The sequence below is a fragment of the Epinephelus moara genome, chromosome 21 (assembly GCF_006386435.1).
Source record: "Epinephelus moara isolate mb chromosome 21, YSFRI_EMoa_1.0, whole genome shotgun sequence".
Lineage (NCBI taxonomy): Eukaryota > Metazoa > Chordata > Actinopteri > Perciformes > Serranidae > Epinephelus > Epinephelus moara.
The window spans coordinates 22,793,246-22,817,090 of NC_065526.1; the positions used below are offsets into that span (position 1 = coordinate 22,793,246).

The window sequence follows — 23,845 nt, forward strand, 5'->3', positions numbered from 1 at the left end:
ATTCTGGAAACCTGCCTGTGAGGTTTTGGTGACGTGTGCGCACTGTCCGCCGGTCAGCCAAACTTCGGCTTACACCGGCTGCGCTCCGCCTGCGCTGACAGTAGACCTGGTTTCAGCTGGCGAGCTTTTAGCGCACCTTCGGCGAAGCCTTTTGGCATGAAACTGTCACTGCGCCAAGCTGGATCTGTTGACACCTCCCCCTGCTGCGCTGCCACACCCATCTCAGCGCACCTCAGTCTGCCAAACTACCAAACTGAGCACGCCTCGGGTTGCGCTGCTCGAAACTAGCTCTGCGCGGGGTTCGCCACCCTGCGCTGCGCCGGGAAACTAGAGCCCTAAGTGTTTTTCAAAAAATTAAAAATGGCGGAAAATCTGTATCACTGGAAGTTATTGGTTCTTGAGGCAAATTTGTTCCTCGTGAGGAGAGGCATCTCTGTGCAAAGTTTCATGTCTCTACGACATATGGGGCATGAGATATGCCCATTCAAAGTTTGCAATTTCAGTCGGTTGCTATAGCGTCCTCCCTTTGGCCAATTGATGTAATATTGCTTCATTCACATCCTCCCATGACCCTCTACCACTGTGCCAAATTTCACATGGATTGACCAAGTCAGTGAGGAGAAAAACGTGGAACAGACAGACAGACCCACACACCCACAGACAGAGTTTTCGTCATTATATAGTAAGATATATGTTGTTTATTTAGTTGTTCACCAAGCATAACAATTAAATGTTACTTTCCATGAAAGCACAAACAATGTGACTGTACCTTTGAGAGTTTTAAACAGGCCGATCCAGAAGTTGCTGTAGCTGTCTTTAAATATATTTGCAGTGTTCTTAATGAATTCTTGCTCAGAGGGATCTTCAATACTGGCTAGTAATCCACCTTCACAAAACAAAGGACAAGTCCTTACTTAAAGATACATGCATTATAGTGCCCAAAAATATCTTAGACCATCCACAAAATGGACTTACCATGTCTGCTACAGCTTACAGCTGCATCTGGCCAATTTCTTTTGTTTGTGAAAAATATGTAACAGTATCCTTTAAATGGTCGCCAGGTGTATATATTGTCTATGTCTGATTCATCTGGGTCTTCAGGGCAAATTCCAGGAAAATCAGTGATGTCTGTCGGTGGCACATCTGTGAATGAGCGAGACAGTGATGACAATGGGATCAACTAATTAGATTGTTTCATAGTTTCAAATCCAGTGCATTGAAATAGGCACTTCTATTATTTTATAAAAGAAAAGTGTCACATCTAAAAGCATACAAAGGTAAAAGTGTGTAACCCATTAATTTATCATTCTGAACAGAGATAAAATTTTAACTTAAAACCATCTGATACTTAAAAAAATGATCCAAACAGATGAGCGTAGGACGTGTTTTGACATTTAAGGGATAATGTCTTAGTTCAGACATGTTGGTATATAGAATAAGTTGGACATTCAGTTATTCACATAAACATTAGTCTGTGATTTGACATACCTGTAGACTTCATACAAACACTATTCATGGTCTGCATGCAGTCACTAGTCTTCCATTTTCCATCCACATCCACGTAGACACAAGATCGATTCCTGCTTGGTTCATTTTCACCCCACTGAGAAAGGCTCATGTGCCAGCCATCAATATATTTGAAATACCCACTGGTCTGAAAGCAAAGATTGATCAGACTGCATTCAGCTTTATTATTTAGCTTCAAATAATGTGCAATCTGATTTTTTTTTACAGCAATGAACGGTGAACATTTTTAGCAATTTTAGCAGCATGGCTGTATAAACTGAAGTCTACCACTGTGGTCCAGACTGAAATATTGCATCAACTATTGGACAAATTGTAATAAAATTTGGTGCAACCATTCATGGTTTTCAGAGCAGGAATTCTACTTATTTTGCTAATCCTCTGATTCCTCTTGTGTCATGGTTGACATTTGTGATTTTGAGTCAAATGTCAACTGTCACAGTGGATGGATTGCAATTAAATTTTGTACAGATATTCATGTTCCCCACAGAATGAACTGCAAAAACGTTGGTGATCCTATCATGTTGACATTACCTGTAAACTCTTAGTTTAGAGAGTCTAAAAATACTGATTACTACCTTTCTGTCTTACAATCAGCTTGTCCTCAACATTGCTGAAAAGTTTTAAGATGCTTTCTCCTGTATTAGTTGGCACGTATGGATCTGATTCAAGGTAAATTGATGCTGCCTCATGAGGAGTTTTTGCTGCTAGTCACAGACAAATGCATTTTCAAAATTATAAATAAGTTACAAGCAGAAGCTAGCTGTATTACTTAGCTATGTGCTATTTTAGAGGCTTTTAGAACTGTACCTTTTCTTTGTTCAGTCCAATCCACAAAGGGGCTTTGAGAGTCAAAGCCAGCAGCTCAACATAGGTCTGTGTCCACTTGTTTCGTAGACTAGCCAGTCTGGCACCATCACCTTCACAGTGCTTCATGGCTCCGTCCCAGTTCATTTTTTGACTAACAACCTTGATAGAGTCATTTAATATTTTGACATAATCAAAAGAGGTTGTTGGTTCAGGGGAGTCTGGGAGAGATGGGTCTGTTTAGGGTGAGAAATAAGGTTAATTCAGTTTTTCCATTCATCTTAAAGGCGATCTATGCTTTTCCTTATTTTACATTATACACACATCCATCACTTACAGAGTAACATGAGCTTTCATTTGAAGTCGTGTGTCTGTCTAGCTGGAAAATGCAAGTCTAATGTTCACTGTCTCTTAACTTTGTTTTTGGTCTGTTATCTGGCTCTCCAGATGCTAAATGCTCTATTATGTTCGCCAGTTAGTTGCTATCTTTGTCTTTCTGCTGTTTGAATAGTATGAGTAGATGGTGGTAGTAGTGAGTAGATGGTGAACCAAAACAGTGAATTTACAGACCAGACAGCTAAAGAACGACCTTAAACTCAATGTGACACTTCATAATGCAGAGAAGACACAGATTCAGGATATAATCATCTGTAGGTTCATCACTGCGAACAACCCCTTTCACATTGTCGCATTGCTTTGTCATTTAATACATTTTTTTTGTAAGAATATTGGTTATAGATGCTTTAAGAAATATGAAATGAATATTGTAAGAAAATATGCCAATCCTTTTAGACCACATTATCAAAGAGAAAGATCAGAAGATGGGCTCACCAACATTTCGACGACAGACAAATCCATTGGTGTCATTGCAGGACTTTGGTATCCATGTCCCAATGCCATGGGCAGGGTTTGTATTTATCACAGCACACTTTAACTGGGAAGGCACGGAAAGAATATGGTGAGGAACAGACAACTGTGTCAGGATCCAATGTAAAAAGAGAGGCAGGGAGGGGGGTTAAAAACATACCTCTCTTTGTCTCCTGCGTAATTCAAAATATCTTTGATAATCTCTGTAACCCTGCAATGTAAACATATTTCAAATTCTATAAATACTCAAAAAGTATGGTAATAAATTATAGAAATGTATTGACTCTTCAGTAAGAGTGCAATGGTACACAGAAGTGATAGTCTGGATCACACCCCGATTTAGAAGTCATGGTTTAGTTTGGTTCTAGTTTGGGGGTAGGGATTAGAGGGGGTAAAAAACAAATGCATAAGAATATGTGTCTTTTTATTTATTTTAAGCAGAGAGTAGTGCAAGTGTCAAAGACAGACAAAATCCTCTTGTTGGGGACTGAGGTAACATTTCGCCCACATGCAAGTTCGGTAAACTATTCTTATAATGAAGGGATATTTCAAACGCTTGTATATTGCACTCTACAAATTCAACCACTTCCTCAAAAAGCAACAGGTCACAACAGACTCTAAAACTGAAAAGCATCTATTATTCTAATAACATAACATAAATAGAATGTGTCCTAGCATGCTATATGCTTTCCATTAATATACCCTATAACAGTGCAGCAAAGCTGACATACGGTCCTCATCCTCTACACAACTCTTGCTCTGTTGTGGCTGACCAGGAACCCGTAGGTGGGTCTCCCAGCTCCAGCATTTCATTTGTGCTCATGGTAGTGTGACTTACTCGTACGCCAATCGTCTTGTTGCGCTAACCTCAGCACATGGTCCTAGCATATACAGCTTAAAGTTAACACTTGCACACTTTGGTTCTGCATTACGTGCATCAGTCTACATATGGTGTATTCTGCATGCAGCTGCATGTATTGAACTGTAACCCCCTTACTGTGACAGATATGCACAAATACCTGAGCCATTACAGCCCTACTCTTTAGAATAGTGAATATACTGTAGATTGTGTCTACTTTATGCATACCACATTCTTGTACACAGAAATTTAAACACCTTACCCTCGGTCTTACCCAAAAAGAAGCTAGAGTGTAGCGTCTCTAAAATGGAGAAGAAGACAATGGAGAAAGACAGTGTCACATTTTTAAACATCCACAAATTACACACAACCGAGTTGCACACCTATCACATCATAAAATACCATTCAGATTCACTTCACTTACTTCAAATTCCAAGTTGACATATCTCCTCGGTTGCCCATCAGTCCAATAAAATCCAGCTGAATCTGAACTGCGAAAACCAATCCAAAGGTCTGTCGTGGGTGTTTCAACCATTTGAGTCGTCAAAAACACTGAAAATTTAACATAATGATTCAAGAGTCACATTTGCTTGGAAGTTTTGTCCCCCCTCCAGTTTAACATATATATAAAACACAACATATGTAGACTGTTTGGCTCTATACTTTTGGAAGTGCACTGTATAGTACCACTGGTTCATGCATGTAGGTCTACTATACTCTGCAAACTGAAAACAAAAATCAGTGACATTCACAGTTAGTCTCATTAGCAAGAGCATAGAGCTCTGGCAAAGGATTTGGCTCGTTCTGATCAGTTTAGTTTTGTACTCTAGAGGTTGCTAGCAGAGCTTGACATTTGTCTTACATTGTATAAACATCAGTTACTTGATCATTTTTAAACTCTAGTAATATGGTGATAATTGAGCCTACAGCCTCTCAACTGCCATTAATTCCTCAATTTAATTCAGTAGTCACATACACAAGACATACAAAACAAATAAGTAACCAGTGTAGTCTTGGCTACACTATCTTTGTTACCTGCCATCTCAGGGTGCTGCAATAAATGTAGCTGGCCACGTAACCATGAACAGGAGAAGAGGTTAAGAAGATTGGTGGATCATTTACCAGAAAACAAAACAAAAAAAGGAGACAAACCTGCCACGTGTCTTGAGGGAATAGAGGCCAAGTTTCCACCCATGGCTTTGCATTGTTTTCTCGCTGCATCCCATGTTAATTTCTGATCGGTAATGAGGCTGTAACACTAAAGTAGAGGTGAAGAATGTTAGGTTGATACAGTCATTCAAAAATTGTCCTGGTTAGTACATTAATCCCAATTTCACGACATGACAAAACAGCTTGATGTGACATCTCAGAAAAGCATCATCTAAAAATGCATAATCTAAAAGATCTCTGTGTAAAGGTCCAGTGTGTAGGATTTAATAATAATAAATAATAAATTTTATTTGTTGGCGCCTTTCTGAGCACCCAAGGACACCTTACAATAAAAACATACAAAAATACCAATAATACAACATTAAAAATAGATAAAATACATGACAGAAAATTAAACCGGATAGGCAAGTCTGAACAGATGGGTTTTAAGCTGTGATTTAAACTGGGGGGATATATTGGCAGAAATTGAATATAATCATAATTATGTTTTAATAGTGTAACCAGAGAAAAAGAATCATTGTGTTCTTGTTGTCTCAGTTGTGAGACATGAACCATTTATATCTAGACATGAGCTGTTTATATCTACATACAGAGTGGGTCCTCTTTCGCAGAGTCCACCATGTTATACAGTAGCCCAGGATAGACAAACCAAACGCTGGCTCTAAACAGGGCCATTTGCATTTTTGCCTAGGCTACCGTAGACATCCTACATGCTTGGCACACGGGAGAAGTTTCAGTTGGTTCCAATCTGCACCCTCACTGCTAGATGCCACTAAATCCTCCAAACTAGACCTTTAAAAACATTGTCTGTTAAACCAAAGGTCAATGTCATTGTAAGTACTGATAATTTAATTATGTTCTGAGTCAGATTTCTTTCCATTCATTCAACACACACACACACACGTTAAAGGCCAAAAGTGACGCCTGACCTTCGAGTTCAATTTTTTCCAGTTGGGTGGGCAGCCACCTTTAGGGGCCTCTGTGGGTGCCACAGTGCCGTTGGTTGTTGGTGAGCCAGTGCTGCGTTTACAAATGGACATGTGCTCATGCCCACAATTATAATCATGCCAGAATCCTGTGAAACAAACCGAGACATGAAAATGAACACTTTAGCCAATACTATTTACTTTTGATTTTTCATTTAACATCAAATGTGGGTTCAGAGTTGTAATTCTTAAGATTTTGTCTGTAGTGCAGTTTAATCTCGGCTGATTCACATTAAAAGCATTCAACCGACAAAACAGTTAATAGCTTTTATTGTGAAGCATGCAGCAAATACAATGTATTATTTGTCACTATGATTATCTCTTACGCAATCATTCATCAAAAGCATGTCTACAAAACATGGCAACAGCCATTTTTAGCTTATTTTTTTATCAGCACAACAATTTTAATTTTTAGAAGTCATTAATGGGAAAAGAAGGCAGCCATGGTGAGCTGTTTGATAAAGAGCCACAGACAACAGGCCTCCAACTCCTCAGCAATGTAGCCAGTTTTACTTATGTTGTGTGGAACACTACTCACACTGTGCATTCGGATCGAGGTTGCATCTATTTGTGATTGGCTTCTTTATTAAAACAAGGGGAAGTTGTTTGGCTGTGCTGTAAAAAGATACACCACTTCCCTTCTGTCAGCTGCTCAACAAGTGTTTGCTGTAGTAACTGCACATGATGTTATCATGCAAGGTTGTCGCCAAATCAATCAGGACTGAAATCTTAAGGATTAGAACTTCTAATTCTTTAATCATTCATTTGCATGAATGCCAGTGAAGGTGAATCATGTCTAAGTTTACTCACCATTATGATATTGCATGGCAACACACTGCTCATCATAATTCTTGAAATCAGGCTGACCTTCATCCCATCTTTGATACACCATTTGAGAACCATCCATCCAACTTAATGTAAAACAAACAAATCTGTTAAAAATTTGTCTCAAAAAAAGTCATTGTGAAAATATATTACTAGCATAATGACATACTGATTCAAGCCTAAAGGCTGGAACTGTATTATGTTTGTTTGTCCTCCAGGCTAAATCTCACAAACAAAATAAGGAAGGAAATCCCTGTGCACCTGATACTACAGCAACCAACCAAAATGCATACAGTATTTCTGAAGGACACCTAAAACTGACTGAGTTCAGATCTGCATCATGGCACTTCTATCCATCAGGCCAACCTTGCAACAAGACCTATTTTTCAAATTCAATAATAAAGTTACAGATATTTTATCAACATATTTTTAACTGGTGATGTAACCTATGTTTTAGAAATTTCATACATCAAACCATGTAATTTTTCTTGGGAATTCTTTTTTTATTTATTTGTTTTAATTTCATTTGAATAATTTTCCCCCAACTTTTTCAGTTTTTTTGCATTGAATTCATACTCACGCAAATGCTCCATTTAGGTCTACCTTCAGGCCTATCCAGTAAGTACCGTAACTTCTGGATATCTACACAGAGACAGGGGAACACGTCAAAAGCAACAATTATTTAGTTTGTGCAGAAATTAAATCCCATGATTATTGTATTTGATTGGTCATTGCTGTGATTGTGTAATGATGTTTAAATATCACTGCTTACCTGTTTCCATAAAAAGACACTCTCAGATTCACTGCCAATAGATACCAGGTCACCATGCTTCTGTTGGCAGAATTGGCGAGCATCTTCCATGGCCATTCTCTTCCTGTTAATATAATACTGAGTCCCATTTAGTTCTAGCCACCCATCTGCTGTCTTATTGTGGTCTGAAACATGTCAAAAAGATGTTATATAGCTTCAGTATACGTGCAAATTCCGATTTTTCTATTCCTGTTGCTTTCTGTATGATGTCTGATGGCAGATTAAAATGTAAAGGCATGCAGCAAATAAGGTTCACTCCATAGACAAGGAACAGCTGCAGCAGGGTAATGTCACAGAGCCCTCATGCTTCGAAGTACAAAGGAAGTAATCTTTAGTTGTCTTACATAATAACCCATATATGACTGTTACAAGAACAATTCATATGAGTTTTGTGGAATGCCACCTGCATAGTTAAGGTATGGCTAGATTTAGGCAACTAAAAGTACTTGGTTAATGTCAGGAGAGATTGGTTAAAAGACTGGGAATCACTGAACAGCTTCCATGTGAACTGTCAAACTATTCACAGTGATATCTGCTGATACTTTAAGTGCACGAGAAATTGTTGTTTGAGGGACAAATTGTTGATGATTTTTCTAAGTTTTTAAGTTTAGTTTTCAATTTTTCCAACCCAGTTGTCAGAAAAAATGTTCGCATTGTACATTTCTGCAAACCATGACTACAATTTTTACATTATTTTGTGGCTGATACGTTGAAACTTTAGATTTCTTAAAAACGCTGTGGTAAGGTTGTGGTTATGTTTAGGCACAAAAAACATTTGGTTATGGTTTGTAAAAGTCATGTTTAGGCTTAAACCACCCATGGTGGCACAAAAGCTACTAGAAAAGCAGGGACAGATCAGTGAAATACACTCATTTGCCGTAAACACAGATGTGAAATGCTGCAAATGGTCACCAAATTACAACCAGTGTTGGTGTTTGTTGATTTCAAACAGTGGTCTGCAGACTGATTGCCATCTTGCCGAGGTGACAATCCTTCAAACATCCCTTCCACCTCTTGATGACAAAATCAGCATACTTATTATGTTATTTCAGAAAACTTGATATTATACATATAAAACTTAAAATCTAATGTATTTGTGGTTTGCAGAAATGTACATTGCAAACATTGTCTTCGGGCAACTGGACTGGAACATCACATACGAAACTGCTCTCACATTTCACTTGGGTGGCGGCACAAATCTCAGAGAGCAATATCTTTACTAGAGGTAATTAAGAAAATATGTTTTTGATAAACCAATCCTTCACTGTTATGAAAGTCCTCTATGAATTAAAATGATCATAGAACAGAAACAGTACTATAAAAAAATTGTGTTAAATGTATTAATATGTTTGATATTTTCTTAAGCGTTTTAAGTGTTTCAGTATCAAGTACTACGACTGACTAGCTAAACAGCTCATTCAGCAAGACAAAGTGCAACACAAGATGTGTCGCTTGTTGATAAGAAGGAGACATTAGCAATAAAGTTCAATGGCTTTGTGTTTCAGGCTGCTATTTGGTTGTTAGTCAGGGTCACTATCAGCCAATAACAGAACGATGATGGTTACTTCTTTATACTTAAATTTCCGTTTGGGCACTGAAGGACATGAAATTTACTGATTGTATCCATATGATGAAGCAGAAAAATGAGAGCATATTCCTATGTGGTTGCATCCATAATGGCTCACTTACCAGGAGTGACAGGCTCTGGAGGTGGCTTTGGAGTTGCTCCTGTATGAACATTGATAAATATGTTTCAGAATAGAGTATTAACTGCATACACCTGAACACCTGAGAGAAAGACAGTGCTGAAAAAAGTAACCTTGCTCACTCGATTCTCAACAAATGCCACAAAAGAATTACACACTTTTCCTTGGAATCCATGTAACCAAATGACCACTCTTTACCTGCACGGATCTGACACAGCCATTTATTGTACTTCTCACACTGTACATCATTCCAGGACCCGCTCCAAGTTTGCTCATATAGACTGAATTCAGCACAAGCCTCCACATTGTTTTTATTGTTTGGCTCTCCTTCTTTCCAGTGTTGGAAGTTTACCTGCAAACAAAAGCAAATGATTGAACATACAGAGATAAATGGAGTGATTTCCATTTAATTGAATGAAACTCAAATTAATGTACTCATCTCCTATAGAAAGAGAAACCTGTTAACTCACCGGGGATCTATCGCTCCATATATAACCGGTGGCTGGGTCAGGGGCATTAAGTCCAATCCACGCATTTTGACCATACCTGTATGATGGACCAACTTATATTAATGATTTATGTGCAACCTGTGTAAAATGTTTTAAGAATACACTTTTGCCTAATTTCATTGTTATGTGATGATGCACTGTCCCAGTTCTGTACTAGCCAGTCTTTATCTTGTGCTACCAGTTCTGTGCTTTTATGAATCCTTGAATCTTAATTTTGTAATGGGCTGTTTAGTATACCTTAACAAGATTTTCTGCCAATGATCATGCTTATCACCTGATACCATATTTGACAAAAGAGGGATTTTACAGCATCTCCAAAGAATGACAGTGGTCTCCTTCTTAATGCAATGGGAAGATTTTGTCAATTGCAGCCCTAATTGTATGAAACCAGGTTATACTGTACCGATGTCCAACCATTAGCTCAAGTTTGTTGTGGATACTGAGCAGGTCTCCTCCGATGGCCTTGCAGTAATCTCTGGCCTCATACCAGGTCTTCCAGTCCGACTTTGACTCTGGAAAAAGCTTAAACAAAAGGCAAGAAGTTCAACTATGATTAAAGGTTTGGTAGTTTCACTGTACCCTGAGCCTGATGTAGGAATATGTATTTTATTGCCTCCAAAGACACAACTACATACAGAGGTTGATGAGGTGCACTGTGGTTGTGTTTAGTTGTGTGTTAGGTATTTTCTTTCAGTGTGTGCATGACAGAGCTTCACATGGGTATGATTTAAGGCTGTCACTTGTTTTTTATTTTTGATTAATGTTTGTGTATTTTATTGTATAATCAATTTTTGGTGAATCATCATCATTTCCTAAAGTCAGTGTTGACATTTTAAACAGCTTGGTCTGTCAGACCAACTCTTGCCTAACCAAACAATAACAAATGCTAAAGGTACCAGGTTTACAATCCCAGAAGACTGAGAATGGCAAAACTCATGTTTGACAAGCGGCAATATGATGTATAGCAGCAAGATTAATTTTCTGTTGATTAAGTAATCAGTTAACCAGCTAATCATCTGAGCTAAAGACAGGTGTGTGTGTGTGTGTGTGATCTGTTAGAATAACCCCCACAATAAGTGTGGGTCCCTCATCTCTCAGTACAGAGCTACTCTTGTCATTGTCTGTGCTTTGTCATGGTGACGGTGTAACTGTTTGGAGTTGATAGGGTGGACAGCAGTATTGTAATTAAAAGCACCTCAACCGAGACCAAGTTGTGACCAAGACCAGAGTACTATGGAGACCCAGACAAGGCCAAGACTTTGAGGAGCTGAGACCAAGAAAAGACCAAGACGAGACCCGTGTGAGTCTCACACTGCTTGGCACACTTATGATAACATGTGGAACATCCCATTCATAGGTACTCCTTCAAGTGATCTGAATGATCCACATTCCCATAAAGCCACCCACAGAAAATATTTGTACATGCCTCTTCTTTGAGCTCTTTTATTGCCATACTGTATACATGTGTGTACCTACAAGAGTACCATGAAAATGTCTTGATAAAATAATCAAAAGGCATTACAGAGGTGAATTTTATGTGTGGGGAATTTTGAAGTCAATGTAACCATCTTTATTCAACACTAATTTATTGCGCAGGCAATTAAGTGATATCCCAACAGTTGGGGCCTTGACCAGTCTTGAAATAAAATCGTGAGTTGTTTTTGTCGGAGACTGGGACAAGACCGAGTATAAATGCAGTTGCAGTCTCGAATACTACAACACTAGTAGGCAGCAAGTCCCATTAATATTGTCATCTCCTGTTATTTTATTTTGTGAGGTGACTGATTGTGATTTTAATTTTTTTTCTTTTCGATTATATCCACTACCACACCAGCTGCATGTTGCACTTGCTCACCCCAATCATTTGCAAATTTTTAAGTAAAACAGAAGCTAATGATATATTTTTCAAAAAATAGTCTCAGGCTTAAGAATTTTAATTTCTCATAGGTGTGAATGTGTGTGCGAATGGTTGTCTGTCTTTATATGTCACCCCTGTGATAGGTTGGCGACCTGTCCAGGGTTTACCCTGATTCTCGCTCAGTGTCATCTAGTCTCTAGCCTCCCACAACCTTTTAAGAAGATAAGCAGTTACATGTCATGTTGCACCTTAACCAGCCTGTGATAAAGCATAATTTTGTGTATTGGTGAGGAAAACCTTCAGTCGAAACTTTCACTGGACTCATTAAGTTCAAACACAGAAGTCAGTTTGCAAATACATAAGGAATGCAGGTGTATATGTTTCACTCATGTTAAGTGGTGTTGGATTTTACCTTATAGCAGAAGTTTCTTGTTGGTATTCGAGTCCAGCCGTCGGCACACTTGGGAGGAGGAACCGTTGGTGGTACATGGGTTGCAACTGCCCCCTCTGCCAGGTGTTTGCAGATGTATTTCTCCTTATTGGTGCAGGGCAGCACATCCCAGAGACCAGCAAAAACTCCAGTTGTCATGGCAACACAGCCCTGTTGCTGACCTTGCATTGTCGGGGGAGAAATTGTAAACTGTCAAGTGTGAAGCCACTTTTGGCTTTTTTTACAGTAGGCTAGAGTTAAAAATCTTAAGATACCTGGCATTCCAGTGTTCCAGTGAGTGAACCTCACTGACTCTGTGTTGGTCCATGAAAAATAATCAATGTGTCTCAGGTTTGAGAGGCCTAGCCAGAAGTATTTCTCTGGTCTCATCCCCACCAAGCTAACAAGGAAGGCATTATCCACCCTGGAATAATTTACACAATTCAGATTGCAGGAATTCTTTTAACATTGAATGATGTACAGCATCAAAGACTTTTGTTTGAGTTTTGTTTGCAAGCTCTAAAAAACCCCCTTTGCATCTAAGCTTCCAAAGTCTAGGTTGCTCAATTTCAGTATGTTCAAAAATATTTGGAGTCAAAATAATTGTTTTTACCCATTTGACACATCAGCTAAGTAGGAATCTGAGGCCTTGCAGTCATCCTTGGCTTCATCAAATGTCTTTGTCTGTGTTCCTACAAAGTAGCAATAGGAGCCATGTTTTTTCCACCCCTGAATTTTTGGAAAGCAAAAAAGAGGTTAAATATCATTAAGTTGTTGTCATTATTTAGGGTTATTAATACACTTGCACAAAACAAAAGCTAAACAAAACAAAATGACCATAATATATCCTCAGGGATCTTATAGGGTTGCTTATTAATTTCACTGATTATTTCATGTTGAGAGATCTTCACTTTACAATAAGTATTTTCTTATTTGTCAAAAGCTTCTTACCCAGTGTGTATTCATGAGACTACATTTCACATGGCTTAACCTCGCTGTTTAACAATCCAGTAATTTAAATATCAAGAAGGCATTTTAGCAAGATTTGTTGCATTATTCAGTATTATGTAATGTGCATACAAGACATTTCTCCTGCATCTGCTGATCTTGTTTAAATTGTGTCCCTTTATGAATTACAGGCCAGATTGAAGCTATGAGAAGTAGAGGTTGGGTTGTGAAGCTGTCGCTTAATATCAGCAGTTACATTACTTTCAAATGAATATTGTCCTTTCTCAACAACTTTCGCAAAATGCAGTATAAAAGAAACAAGACCAAGAGTGTAATCAAGCATTTGTATCCAACTTTCTGTACTTGACTGCTAATGCTTCCTCCAGTGGACACAAATTGACCATCAGAAAGTTTTAGTTACAGTACCCAGCCCTGTATGGTAACACCTTAGGGTTTAAGTTTGGGAAATAAACCATAAAAACCAGCAACATGCATTCGTATGTGAGAAGAAGTAAAGTTCACGCACAGTTTTGCAGCCAATATTCAGGTCCACTTCATCTCCAGAGGGTTCAGAGGCACTCGTCTTCATACAAATGAAACCATGTTTCTCGTTGCATGCGCGGTCAGCCCAGTTCCCATTCTGACACAAGGAAGCATGGTAAAATGTTTATCTATGTGTCGTCAAACAAATAAAAAAGCCCATCATCTTGAATGTGTATAAATCTATTAGCATAGATACATAGACTTAGAGTACAGAAAATTTATATTAAACTAAGCAAATATGTAGACACTCAAACATTACACCCATTTGTGATTGTTTAACATCTTATTCCAGAATCACAGATATTAAAATGCTACTATAACAGCCTTCACTCGCAACAGTAATTTTGACCCATTTAGTTACAAGAGCATTCAGCTGGCTTGCATTCTGTGCTTTAATTTAATGGATCTGAGGTCAGGGTTTTGTGCAGGCATGTTGGACAAGTTCTTCCACACCAAATTCAGGAAAATCATGCTTTTTTTCTTGTCTTGTACACAAGGACGTTATGGTGTTGAAACAGGAAACAGCCCTACCCAGACTGTTGCCACATAGTTGGAAGCTCTTGTAAAATATCATTGTATGCTGTAGCATTTCCCTTGATTGGACCTAAAGAACCTATCTCAAAACAGCCCTGGAGAAAAAATACGCAAAAGTGTGTGTGCTGAAGTTTCCATATACCATAAAGTGTGATACACTGCTGCATACTTAACTGCTTTGCTTTGAAGCAGGTTGGTTTTCATCATTGGACTAATAATGATATTTTACAAGAGGCTAGGATATGTACCATAGCCACATAGTGCTCCTTACCTCTCCCCTGATGAGAACACAGTCTTCGTTGTCAGTAAAGATAGCAGGTTTTCCAGATTCCCAGCTGGTGAAGCTGACAGTAGAGTGGTCACTCCAGTCAAACAGTCTCTCTGTCTTTATGTCATTCAGTCCAATCCAAAGTTCATCCGTGGATGCTGCAGACATGGACAGAAAAAAGAGAGAACTTTCCCTCATCTGCCTCTTATATCTTTATTGTGGAGCTCTGCTTAACTTGTTATACTTGTCCAATATTTTGTGTGTCAGTTGTAGACTATCGTCAACCATCATTGTGACATCATTGCTAACCCCCCTACCCTAACCCTAAAATAATCAAGGCACGCTGCTTTCTCTGAAGGAAAAAAAAGTGATTACACAATGCCACAGGATTAAAAACAAGACAGCTCAACAGTGGAGCTACAACAATTAGTCAATTAAGATTGGTCAATCAGCAGTAAACTAATTGGCAACTATTTTGATTTAATAAATAATTAGTGTTCTTTAAGCAAAAAAAGACAATGTTTGCTAATTAGTTAATTATGCTTATTCACTGTGAGGATTTGATGCTTTTCTTTGTCATACATAATAATAACCTGAATAGCTTTGGATTTTTGCCTGTTGGTCGCATAGAACATACATTTGAAGATGTCACCTTGGGCTCTGTTAAATTACACAGAGCATGTTTGACAATTTTGTGACATTTTATTGACAAAGCCATTAATTGAGAAACTAATAGGCGGATTACTCAATAAGAATAATAAACGTTAGATGCAATTTATGATTTGATACTCTAACTTCCCCGTTAAAGGGTTTTTTTTGGGGAGTTTTTCCTTATCCGCTGCGAGGGTCATAAGGACAGAGGGATGTCGTATGCTGTAAAGCCCTGTGAGGCAAATTGTAATTTGTGATATTGGGCTTTATAAATAAAATTGATTGATTGAAATTGATTGAACTTTGCAGTGTTGGTGATGATTGGAGACAAATCTGTCCATGCACTATTGATTTCTCTATTTTCCTGTTAGGCATTTCCTTTTTTGAATTTGGAGCTAGCTTAGCAATGGAGACTCAAGGCTAGCCATCGCTATTGGAGTTCAACAACATTTCGAGAAAAGGTGCCCGTCTGTAGACGTGTGACACACATTTTAGTTGTGAAATGTTATTATCTGTTTTATAGGCAACACATGTTTACAGTTAAGGTCCTCACGCACCATAGCCAAGTTGAGAGATGACAAAGCTTTGGTCCTCCACGTTGTGGATGCTCACTAGGTCCCCTTCTTCTTTGCGACACGCTTTCTGAGCATTAGACCATGTTTGCTGATCACGATGAAGGTGGAAGCAGTGGCCATTGTAGGGAATCCACGGGCTTGAACAAAATCCTGTCTCGGTAGCTGATCATAAAAAAAAGAAACATGTAAGTACTTTGTAACTGATATCATACAATTAACCAAAGACAATATATTAATACAGTAAACTGTGGAAATAGAAAAGAATAAAATTGGTATTTTTCTTTACCTTGAGTAGGAGTAGTCACAGATCCCTCACTGTAGCAGATGTACCCCCGTTTCTTTTCGCATGTTGAACTTTGCCAGGAGTACTGTACCTCACCATCAACAATTGCGCAGTTGTGTCCCGGAGAAGGCAGTGGGTTTCCTAAAGCAACACGATGGTTAAACTTGGAGAGTCAGTTCTCAGATGTTTTGTCAGAGTTCTCAAAGTCACACATTATATTTATGACACCTAAACAAAATTCATTGCTATGACATAATTATAAATTCAGCACATTTGTAGGCCCACACCATAATTGTATTACAAAGCTAGTAGTATCAAACTACAGTAAAAAGAAAAACATTAAAAAGAAGAATATAAGCAGAAATAGGAACTTAATTTAATTTGAGTTTGTGTATACATGCATGTAAATGTCTTCTTGTAATCAATGAATACATACGTTATAATATTTAGATAGCATGTGGTCATTAATTACCCTTAGCCCTTCCTGTGGTTTGTAAGTTTTTAAACAAAACAAAATCACTTTTACAGCTGACTGACAACATGGTGTGCATAAAGTACAAATGATAAAGGAAAGATGGGATATACAATTGCCCAATCTTAGCATTCTAAGAATAGTAACACACAGTATTGAAGTGGAAGATAAACTTACCTGAGTCCCAGTTCAGATAACGGTAAGGCTTCCCACTGGACCAGTGCCAGCCATGTTCTTGGTTCTTGCTCAGCCCAGTCCACAGCTTATTGCCCCCTGTTCCTAGTAGCGCTGCAGGTGTGTTTGTGTGAGTGTTTGAAAACAAAAAGGCACAAGGGACAAAGATGATAAAATTACAAGGAGTGAGGCTCAAACATCATAGTGTGTTAAAGTAGTAAATTAGTGTATTGTAATAGTGTATTGTGTGCATATATATATATACATATATACATTAAGATTAGTTTCTTACCTGTGATGTAAGCCTGCTCATGAGGATCGGTGATACTGAGCAGGGAGGCCACCTGCTGTTTGCAGCTGGCTTCAGCCTGGGCCCAAGTCAGAGCTGCTTGTGTGTTGAGCTGGTAGTATGCTCCTGTTGTTATGTGTTTGTGCCAGTTTTCTCTAGCTGTGAAATATACATGCAAAAGTATGTAAATGCATTTCAAAATGCAATGTTTTTATGTCTGTCAGAAGTAAACCTGAGGGAATCATGCATTTGGTCGTGTGTGTGTGTGTGTGTGTGTGTGTGTGTGTGTGTGCATGTGTGTGCGTGTGTGCATGTGTGTGCGTGTGTGCGTGCGTGTGTGCGTGTGTGTGTGTGTGTGTGTGTGTGTGTGACTGTCTGCAGCGATCTCGCAAACTTCAAGACCAGTTAGCCTAATATTTTTTGTGTACATTGATGACTGAATGCTGAGTGATCTCTCAGATGGTTGCGGTGATTCACATTTGTTGAAAAACCTGTTTTATTGACTGTTTGATGCCGTCATTAGCTCAGCTAAAAACAACAAGACTTATTGAGTCTGTTCCAGAGCATATTTTGGGCTATTTTCATGGCTCAAAAACCGACATCTATAGAAAAGTGTGGTCTTATTTTGAACCAGAGCATCTGCAGATTAATTCCAAACACAATATTTTATGATCCATTAAAGTTAGGCACATTACAAGATAAATCAGTCCCCATTTTTAGTATCTTCAGCGCCATCTTTTATCATAGCACATTTTTTTGCATCCGAATGGTGTCGTACCATAACAGGAGCGTTTCAGAAGCACAGCCTTGTGCCCACCCAATTTGGCAGACTTGCACATTTGATCATTTATCCTTTATATTTGTGTTTCTATCATAAGTTAAGTAAGCAGCTTAATTTGTTGTGCCTTTGCCTACAGACAAAGATGACTGGCATGGATCAAAGATTTTTGGCTGTGGTTTACTTATTAAGAATAGATTCATCCTGAAAATAACATTGTATCTATAATTGACATACAGTGCCTGTCAGCAGGAGAACTCGACCTGCTCTCTGCAATGTGCCATGGTTCTGTCAAATGTAGACAAGGCATGTATTTTTATTAGCTTCTGGGATATTAAGCCGCACAGCCTTTTTTAATGTAACCTCAAGTTGCACATTTGTGCCTTATTGTTTACATTGAATATTAGAAGCTGACTTGAATTTAACCTAGTGATAGGTCAAATATCATATAATGCCCTGCCTATTATAACCCTAACAGCCTTCATTATCCAACTAATTGTAAATCAGTGTACACTTTTAAAATCATGCATTGTAACCATTCTCTCGTTGCAGTAAAATAAAAGAGGCAATACTCACTGTTAGTCGGGCAGAAGCCCCAGAGTTGATTTTCAAATTTAGTTTGAACTGCACACCAAGGTTGGCTTCCTGAGGAGTCGTACATTGTGCATTCTGTGTACCACTGGTTTTTGTACAGAAAGGGAAACATGCAGACCCTACCATTTGCATTTCCCCCAATGGTGTAAAGTTCTGAAAGGACGAAAAGAACAAAACAAGAAATATTTTGAGTATTTTGAGAACATCATTTATCAAAATATTACACATTACCTCACCACTTACAATGCAAAATAATTAAAATGTGGAATGAAAATATATTATAATTCATCTAAAGATTTACAAAGAATTAGCATAGTAATCTGTGGTCAGGAATTACCGTGGTCAAACAATACTGCTTTATACAGTACCTCTGTATGTTCTTGTACAAGCACTGCTGGACGTCCCTTCAATTGTGAGGTGGTTATTGGGTCCTATTGTTCTGGAGAGAACTGCTGTGTTATCTGCAGTGAGCTCAATGTAGAGCTGCTGGCCTTGTAGAGCGAGTGCTGTTCCATTCTTGCATTCCCACTTTTGGAGGTCGCTGTTTTCGTCACAGTCGTAAAGGCTTACTTCACTCCCCACACTTTTCCCTTGGACTCCCAGGCACTTATTGAGCCAGAGAACCAGAAGTCTGTCCCCAGTTGTCCAGCGTATGTAATAGCAGAAGTCATGTCTCTTAACCAAACAAAAACCAGTGTCTTTGTTCGTTAGTTTAAATGCTGAATCTGATGAAAAAGATTATTAAAGAATTAGTACACAGTTGTGTTTATATCAGGAAATCCTCTGAACAGCTGTTTAACTTTCGACAGTCAATCATTGAGGTTGTTTCAGTTGTGTAAAATTGGATTTTACATTACATGGACAATATTACAGACTAGTATTTACAGAATAAACTGAAATGTAATAAGCAAGCAAAATAAGAATCACAATCACCTCAATAATGAACTGTAACAAATCTGAAAACATAGGATAACACATGCAACACATTATAAGGATAACCGTCTTGCATAGAGTTGGGTATATAGACCAATGTTCATGACACACCTGCTCTATAAAAACCCCACAGAAAGCTTGACATTAAAGTAAAGTTGTAATACTGTACCATCTAAAGCCAAACACTGGAGCGTTAGGATGAGGAGCACAAAGGTTGTACAAGCTATCTTCATTGTTGATATTCTTTTGAGATGTCTTCAGCTGAAGATTTTATCCATGCATTTCTCACAGAGGATTTTAAAGTTGTGTGAATAATTGTGGAAAGCAGGTGATTTTAAAAACTCTCAGTGAATCAGCATCATATCTTAGAAACAACTGTCAACTATTTCTTGTGAACAGGGAGGGACAATTGATCACAACCACTTTTTTTTTTTTTTTTTTTTTTTTTGCTGTAATTGCTGGTATTTGCATGCATGGGTGTGTCATTACAGACATTGTTTTCCCAGAAGTCCTGCTACAGGCAGATACATATTACTTACATGGGTGTGTGTTATTTTACAATAAATTGTGGCAAACAAGAAGTGCCAATACCAAGTGTGCTCTTCAATGCCAGAAAATGGGAAAGATGTTCACATAGATTTACTTTACCTTTTGATTGTTTATTAATACCTAAGACCACCATTTTTTTCCATGAAGGTAACCAATAGTTTTTAACATACTATAACTAGGTAGACAAAATACAAAAAGGGACATAAACCATGCCCACCTCCCACAAATGAAGAAAATAAAAATAGAAAGAAATAATAAAAAAACAATAACAAGATGTAACAAAATACATAAAACATTAAAAGGGTTACAAGGAGCATTATTTATAAGTGGGAGGTGTGTCTTGGTTCCTAATGTGTTGTCACATAGGGTTCCTGTATCCACAACGAAGATTGATAGTTTGTATGTCAATCTCTTTTTGTGAATCTCCCATCAGTTCTCTTAGCTAGGTCTTAAACTGGGGAAACAACATGATTCTCATCCCAAATTGTCACATATCGCCACGTTGGCAGTGGACTTTCACATCGAAATATTATGTGCAAGGAAGTCTTCTGCATGTGCTGTTGACGTTCCAGGACATCACTACCAACAGCGGGATGTCAACAAGAGCATATGGTTATGTTTAGGCAACAAAAGCATGTGGTTGGGTTCGGAAAAAACATCATGGTTTGACTCTACATTCATAGGGGCACCAAACACAAAGCTCCCAGGTGAAAGTCCAGGGTCTGTTGGATCCACCAGCCCTCAAGGATCCACCTGCCCACCCTATAGGAACTTTCTAGCTCCTTATATTATGTTGTTACCGCAGCGTTTCAGTATGACTCCGCCACCAGCGTATGGTGCTGTCCAGCCGCGTTATAAACTGATGTTTGGCATCTAGACTCAGGCCTCATTGTTCCCTGTCAATATGTTTACATTAGATTTGGGAAGTGATGATTAAATATTTTCCCCCCTAGCCGGAGCCTGCAGGTGGATGATGGGATGGAGGTGGGGCTGAAAGAGGGAGTGGCAGTACTGATGCAGGACAGCAGCAGCATACACAATGCAAAGGAAGAGCTGGGAAGATTTCGCAGCTTAAATAGACCACCAAATTAGGAGGGCGTGTTTTGTAGATGACATATGGGGAGTGACGTATGATGTGTGTATGAATCAGTGCTGCTCGAGTTGACTGCCTGAACTAGTTCGCAGGCATCGCTCTTTTTACGACAAGATAAACCCATTTCCCGGAACTATAAACACCTTCCGCCTGTCTCCACGTTTTAATATTCAAAGCTAATTGCGCAAATCTAACACAAAAGTTGATAAATGAATCAATCAGCACTGTGTAAGTAAGAAATCGAAACTTCTTTCCCACCCTAGTTCATAATGTGCCCCTCGACGTATACAAGATAAGCTGGAGAGCCAATGGCCAATGCAACCCAACCTTAGCTGTTACAGGCTTCCATCCATCGTCCGTACTTTCAGAAGGGAAAACAGGTAATTTTCCTTGTTTGTTACTGTGATATAGGGGCGTCCCAATAAACAACCTGACAATAACCATGATATTTAAAAATAAAATTCTGATATGTTAGTTTTTATAGACTGCTTACACAGTACAAACAAGCCTATTAACTTAACAACCCAAACTGTAACCCTATCTACCAAAAGAAACTTTAAACACCTGTTTTCACACGTTTCAATATTCAAAACTCTCTCTGCAAAACATACACTTACGTAGCCAAGTAAATCATTCATAGCATTGTGTTTTCAGAAAACACATGCTCTCAAAATATCTAACTCAAGTCATCACGACCTAAACTCAAGTACCAAACCTTTCTCCACATGTAAACACTAAGCCTCAAAATTGTTGACACACCAGTCACAACTGCACATGTCAATAAACAGGGCCTTGAGGCCTGTTCCAATCCAATCTATACAACAAAATGATACTTAGAATGTGAAATGCAGAACTTGCATGAAAACAGAGAGGAAGAGGAAAACAACAACAAAGACAAAACTTTGTATCACCCTTGTTCATCATGTGCTCTTACATGAGCAGCTGGACAATCATTGCATCCCAAGCGGAACTGTATCCACTGTCCATACTTTCACTAGGGAAAACTGGTCATTTGCCTTGTTGTTACCAAGATACATGTAATGTTGTAGTGCATATAGATTGAATCCCTTCACTCAGTGTAGTTTTTACTGTATCACAGTGATGAATGACCAAAGGCCAGTAACAGAGAGGGTCCATCTATTGGAGGAAGGCACAGACTTCAGAGCTGAGCAGGGACTGCCCTTGTGAATATAGTGATTATAGTAACAATAACCCCATTAGTTTGAGGGAAATTTAGACCCGATTAGTTAAAGACCAGATAGTCTTCCAATGAACTGACAGCATCAGCATTTCCACCAATGATGGACGCCAGGGGTGATGTGTCTGTGGAGTTTATTGAAGAAGGTGGGTGGGTTGAAGAAGGCACGCAAAGGTGTTTTCCCACGCTGCCTGTCAAGACCAAACAAAATTTGTGATGAGACATTATGCTCTGACCCAGACCTGAGACAAGATGATGCTGATGCTCAGTAAACTTTATTGAGTTTCCTCTGGCAATTGGGTATTCATGTACAGTCATGTAGTGTGTGTTAATGATAGATTGTGTGTGAGGACAGTTTTGAAGTTGAGTTTTGGCGCCCTATGTACAAGGCTGTTGCCGCAGCGGCCCAGGTTCAAGTCCAGCCTGTAGCCCTTTGCTGCATGTTATCCCCCCTCTCTTTCTCCCCCTTTCATGCATGCCTGTCCTGTCCATTACAGGCAAAAATGCCCCAAAAAATATCTAAAAAATAAAAAAATAGGCAAATCACAAAAGGCTGAAACAGCCATCAACGAAAAAAAATCCCCTAATGGGGATCCATTTCTGTAAAATGTAAATAGATAGTAATACAAGAGTAATGCCAAAAAGTGCTTTTTGACAAAAAAATGTTGAAGGGGGATATTAGTGTGAGTGTCATGAAACTCCAATTTATGTGGAATCTAGAGAACTTTTTGGTAAACTATTGCACAACATTTAGAAAAAGGAAGTTGTTTTAATGCTGACAGTCTGGTTTTCTCTGTAAGCAAATGTGAACTTCACAGGAACTGACTGCAACTTGTGTAAATACTCAGAATCATTACATTTTCCTCTGGACGTGGATTAGTGTTAAGTGTGTTTCGTGGAATTTCTTGTTCAATGGGTGCTATGGTAACACTCAGCACTTGAGCTGCATTTTAGCTATAATGAAGAGTCAGCTGAACAACTCTGTGGTAAATCAGGTTGACAGCAAGTAAGAAAATATGACACAAAGACACATGTTTATATTATCACCTAAGAAAGGAAGTTATCGAGCTTTATTCCTATCTTTATTCAAGACAGTGGTCTATCAGTTTGAGAGCATTATTTATTGATTTCACGTTCAAAAACCCTGCCCTTGCACTCAAATAGCCTCTGCTTGCGCTTGGATCTTCTCTGTTTCTGCTCAAACTGTGTGCTCGCACTCAGATACCATGTTGCTTGCACAGATTTCCTGCTCGAGCTTCGGCTTTTCTCCTCGCGCTCAAACTGTTTCTGTGCGCTCGCGGAATTTCTGCTCTCAGATTTCTGCCTTGCGCCTGGACACAACAACAACCCTGTCAAAATCCTCCAACCAATAAAATGCCAGATTTACTGTTGACCAATGAAATGATCCCTGCCTTCTTGTGGGCACGCTTGCTTTAGTTTTAGAGCGTCCCGCCCCGGTGGGTACTCTTTAACCAGGTTCATCCACTCCCGCCCTCCAGGGCTTTATTAAATGTTCTTCCCTTGCTTTCTTTGCCACTTTTGGAATAAAGGGACTGTTAATTTACACGCTTGTGCCATACGTATATATATATATATATATATATATATGTA

The 23,845-nt window shown here is 38.7% G+C and overlaps 1 protein-coding gene across 1 annotated transcript in view; it reads right to left on the reverse strand.

The window, feature by feature from the left end:
- LOC126382451 (macrophage mannose receptor 1-like) overlaps positions 1-19,694 on the reverse strand; it is a 24,330-nt gene extending 4,636 nt beyond the window's left edge. The window contains exons 1-29 of the mRNA XM_050032324.1: positions 19,564-19,694; positions 18,830-19,186; positions 18,444-18,614; positions 17,093-17,248; positions 16,804-16,914; positions 16,158-16,295; positions 15,854-16,033; positions 14,649-14,803; positions 13,827-13,940; positions 12,966-13,081; positions 12,628-12,776; positions 12,335-12,534; positions 10,468-10,586; positions 10,026-10,101; positions 9,754-9,907; positions 9,539-9,577; positions 7,811-7,974; positions 7,619-7,680; positions 7,024-7,124; positions 6,157-6,302; positions 5,210-5,315; positions 4,482-4,609; positions 4,332-4,358; positions 3,359-3,409; positions 3,163-3,265; positions 2,335-2,567; positions 1,489-1,654; positions 976-1,143; positions 770-886 (exon numbers count right to left, since the gene is read on the reverse strand). Coding sequence (XP_049888281.1) covers positions 770-886; positions 976-1,143; positions 1,489-1,654; positions 2,335-2,567; positions 3,163-3,265; positions 3,359-3,409; positions 4,332-4,358; positions 4,482-4,609; positions 5,210-5,315; positions 6,157-6,302; positions 7,024-7,124; positions 7,619-7,680; positions 7,811-7,974; positions 9,539-9,577; positions 9,754-9,907; positions 10,026-10,101; positions 10,468-10,586; positions 12,335-12,534; positions 12,628-12,776; positions 12,966-13,081; positions 13,827-13,940; positions 14,649-14,803; positions 15,854-16,033; positions 16,158-16,295; positions 16,804-16,914; positions 17,093-17,248; positions 18,444-18,614; positions 18,830-19,186; positions 19,564-19,627 — 3,871 coding nt within the window. The 5' untranslated portion in view covers positions 19,628-19,694. The remainder of the gene's footprint in view (positions 1-769; positions 887-975; positions 1,144-1,488; positions 1,655-2,334; positions 2,568-3,162; positions 3,266-3,358; positions 3,410-4,331; positions 4,359-4,481; positions 4,610-5,209; positions 5,316-6,156; positions 6,303-7,023; positions 7,125-7,618; positions 7,681-7,810; positions 7,975-9,538; positions 9,578-9,753; positions 9,908-10,025; positions 10,102-10,467; positions 10,587-12,334; positions 12,535-12,627; positions 12,777-12,965; positions 13,082-13,826; positions 13,941-14,648; positions 14,804-15,853; positions 16,034-16,157; positions 16,296-16,803; positions 16,915-17,092; positions 17,249-18,443; positions 18,615-18,829; positions 19,187-19,563) is intronic.
- Positions 19,695-23,845: the final 4,151 nt, after the last annotated feature.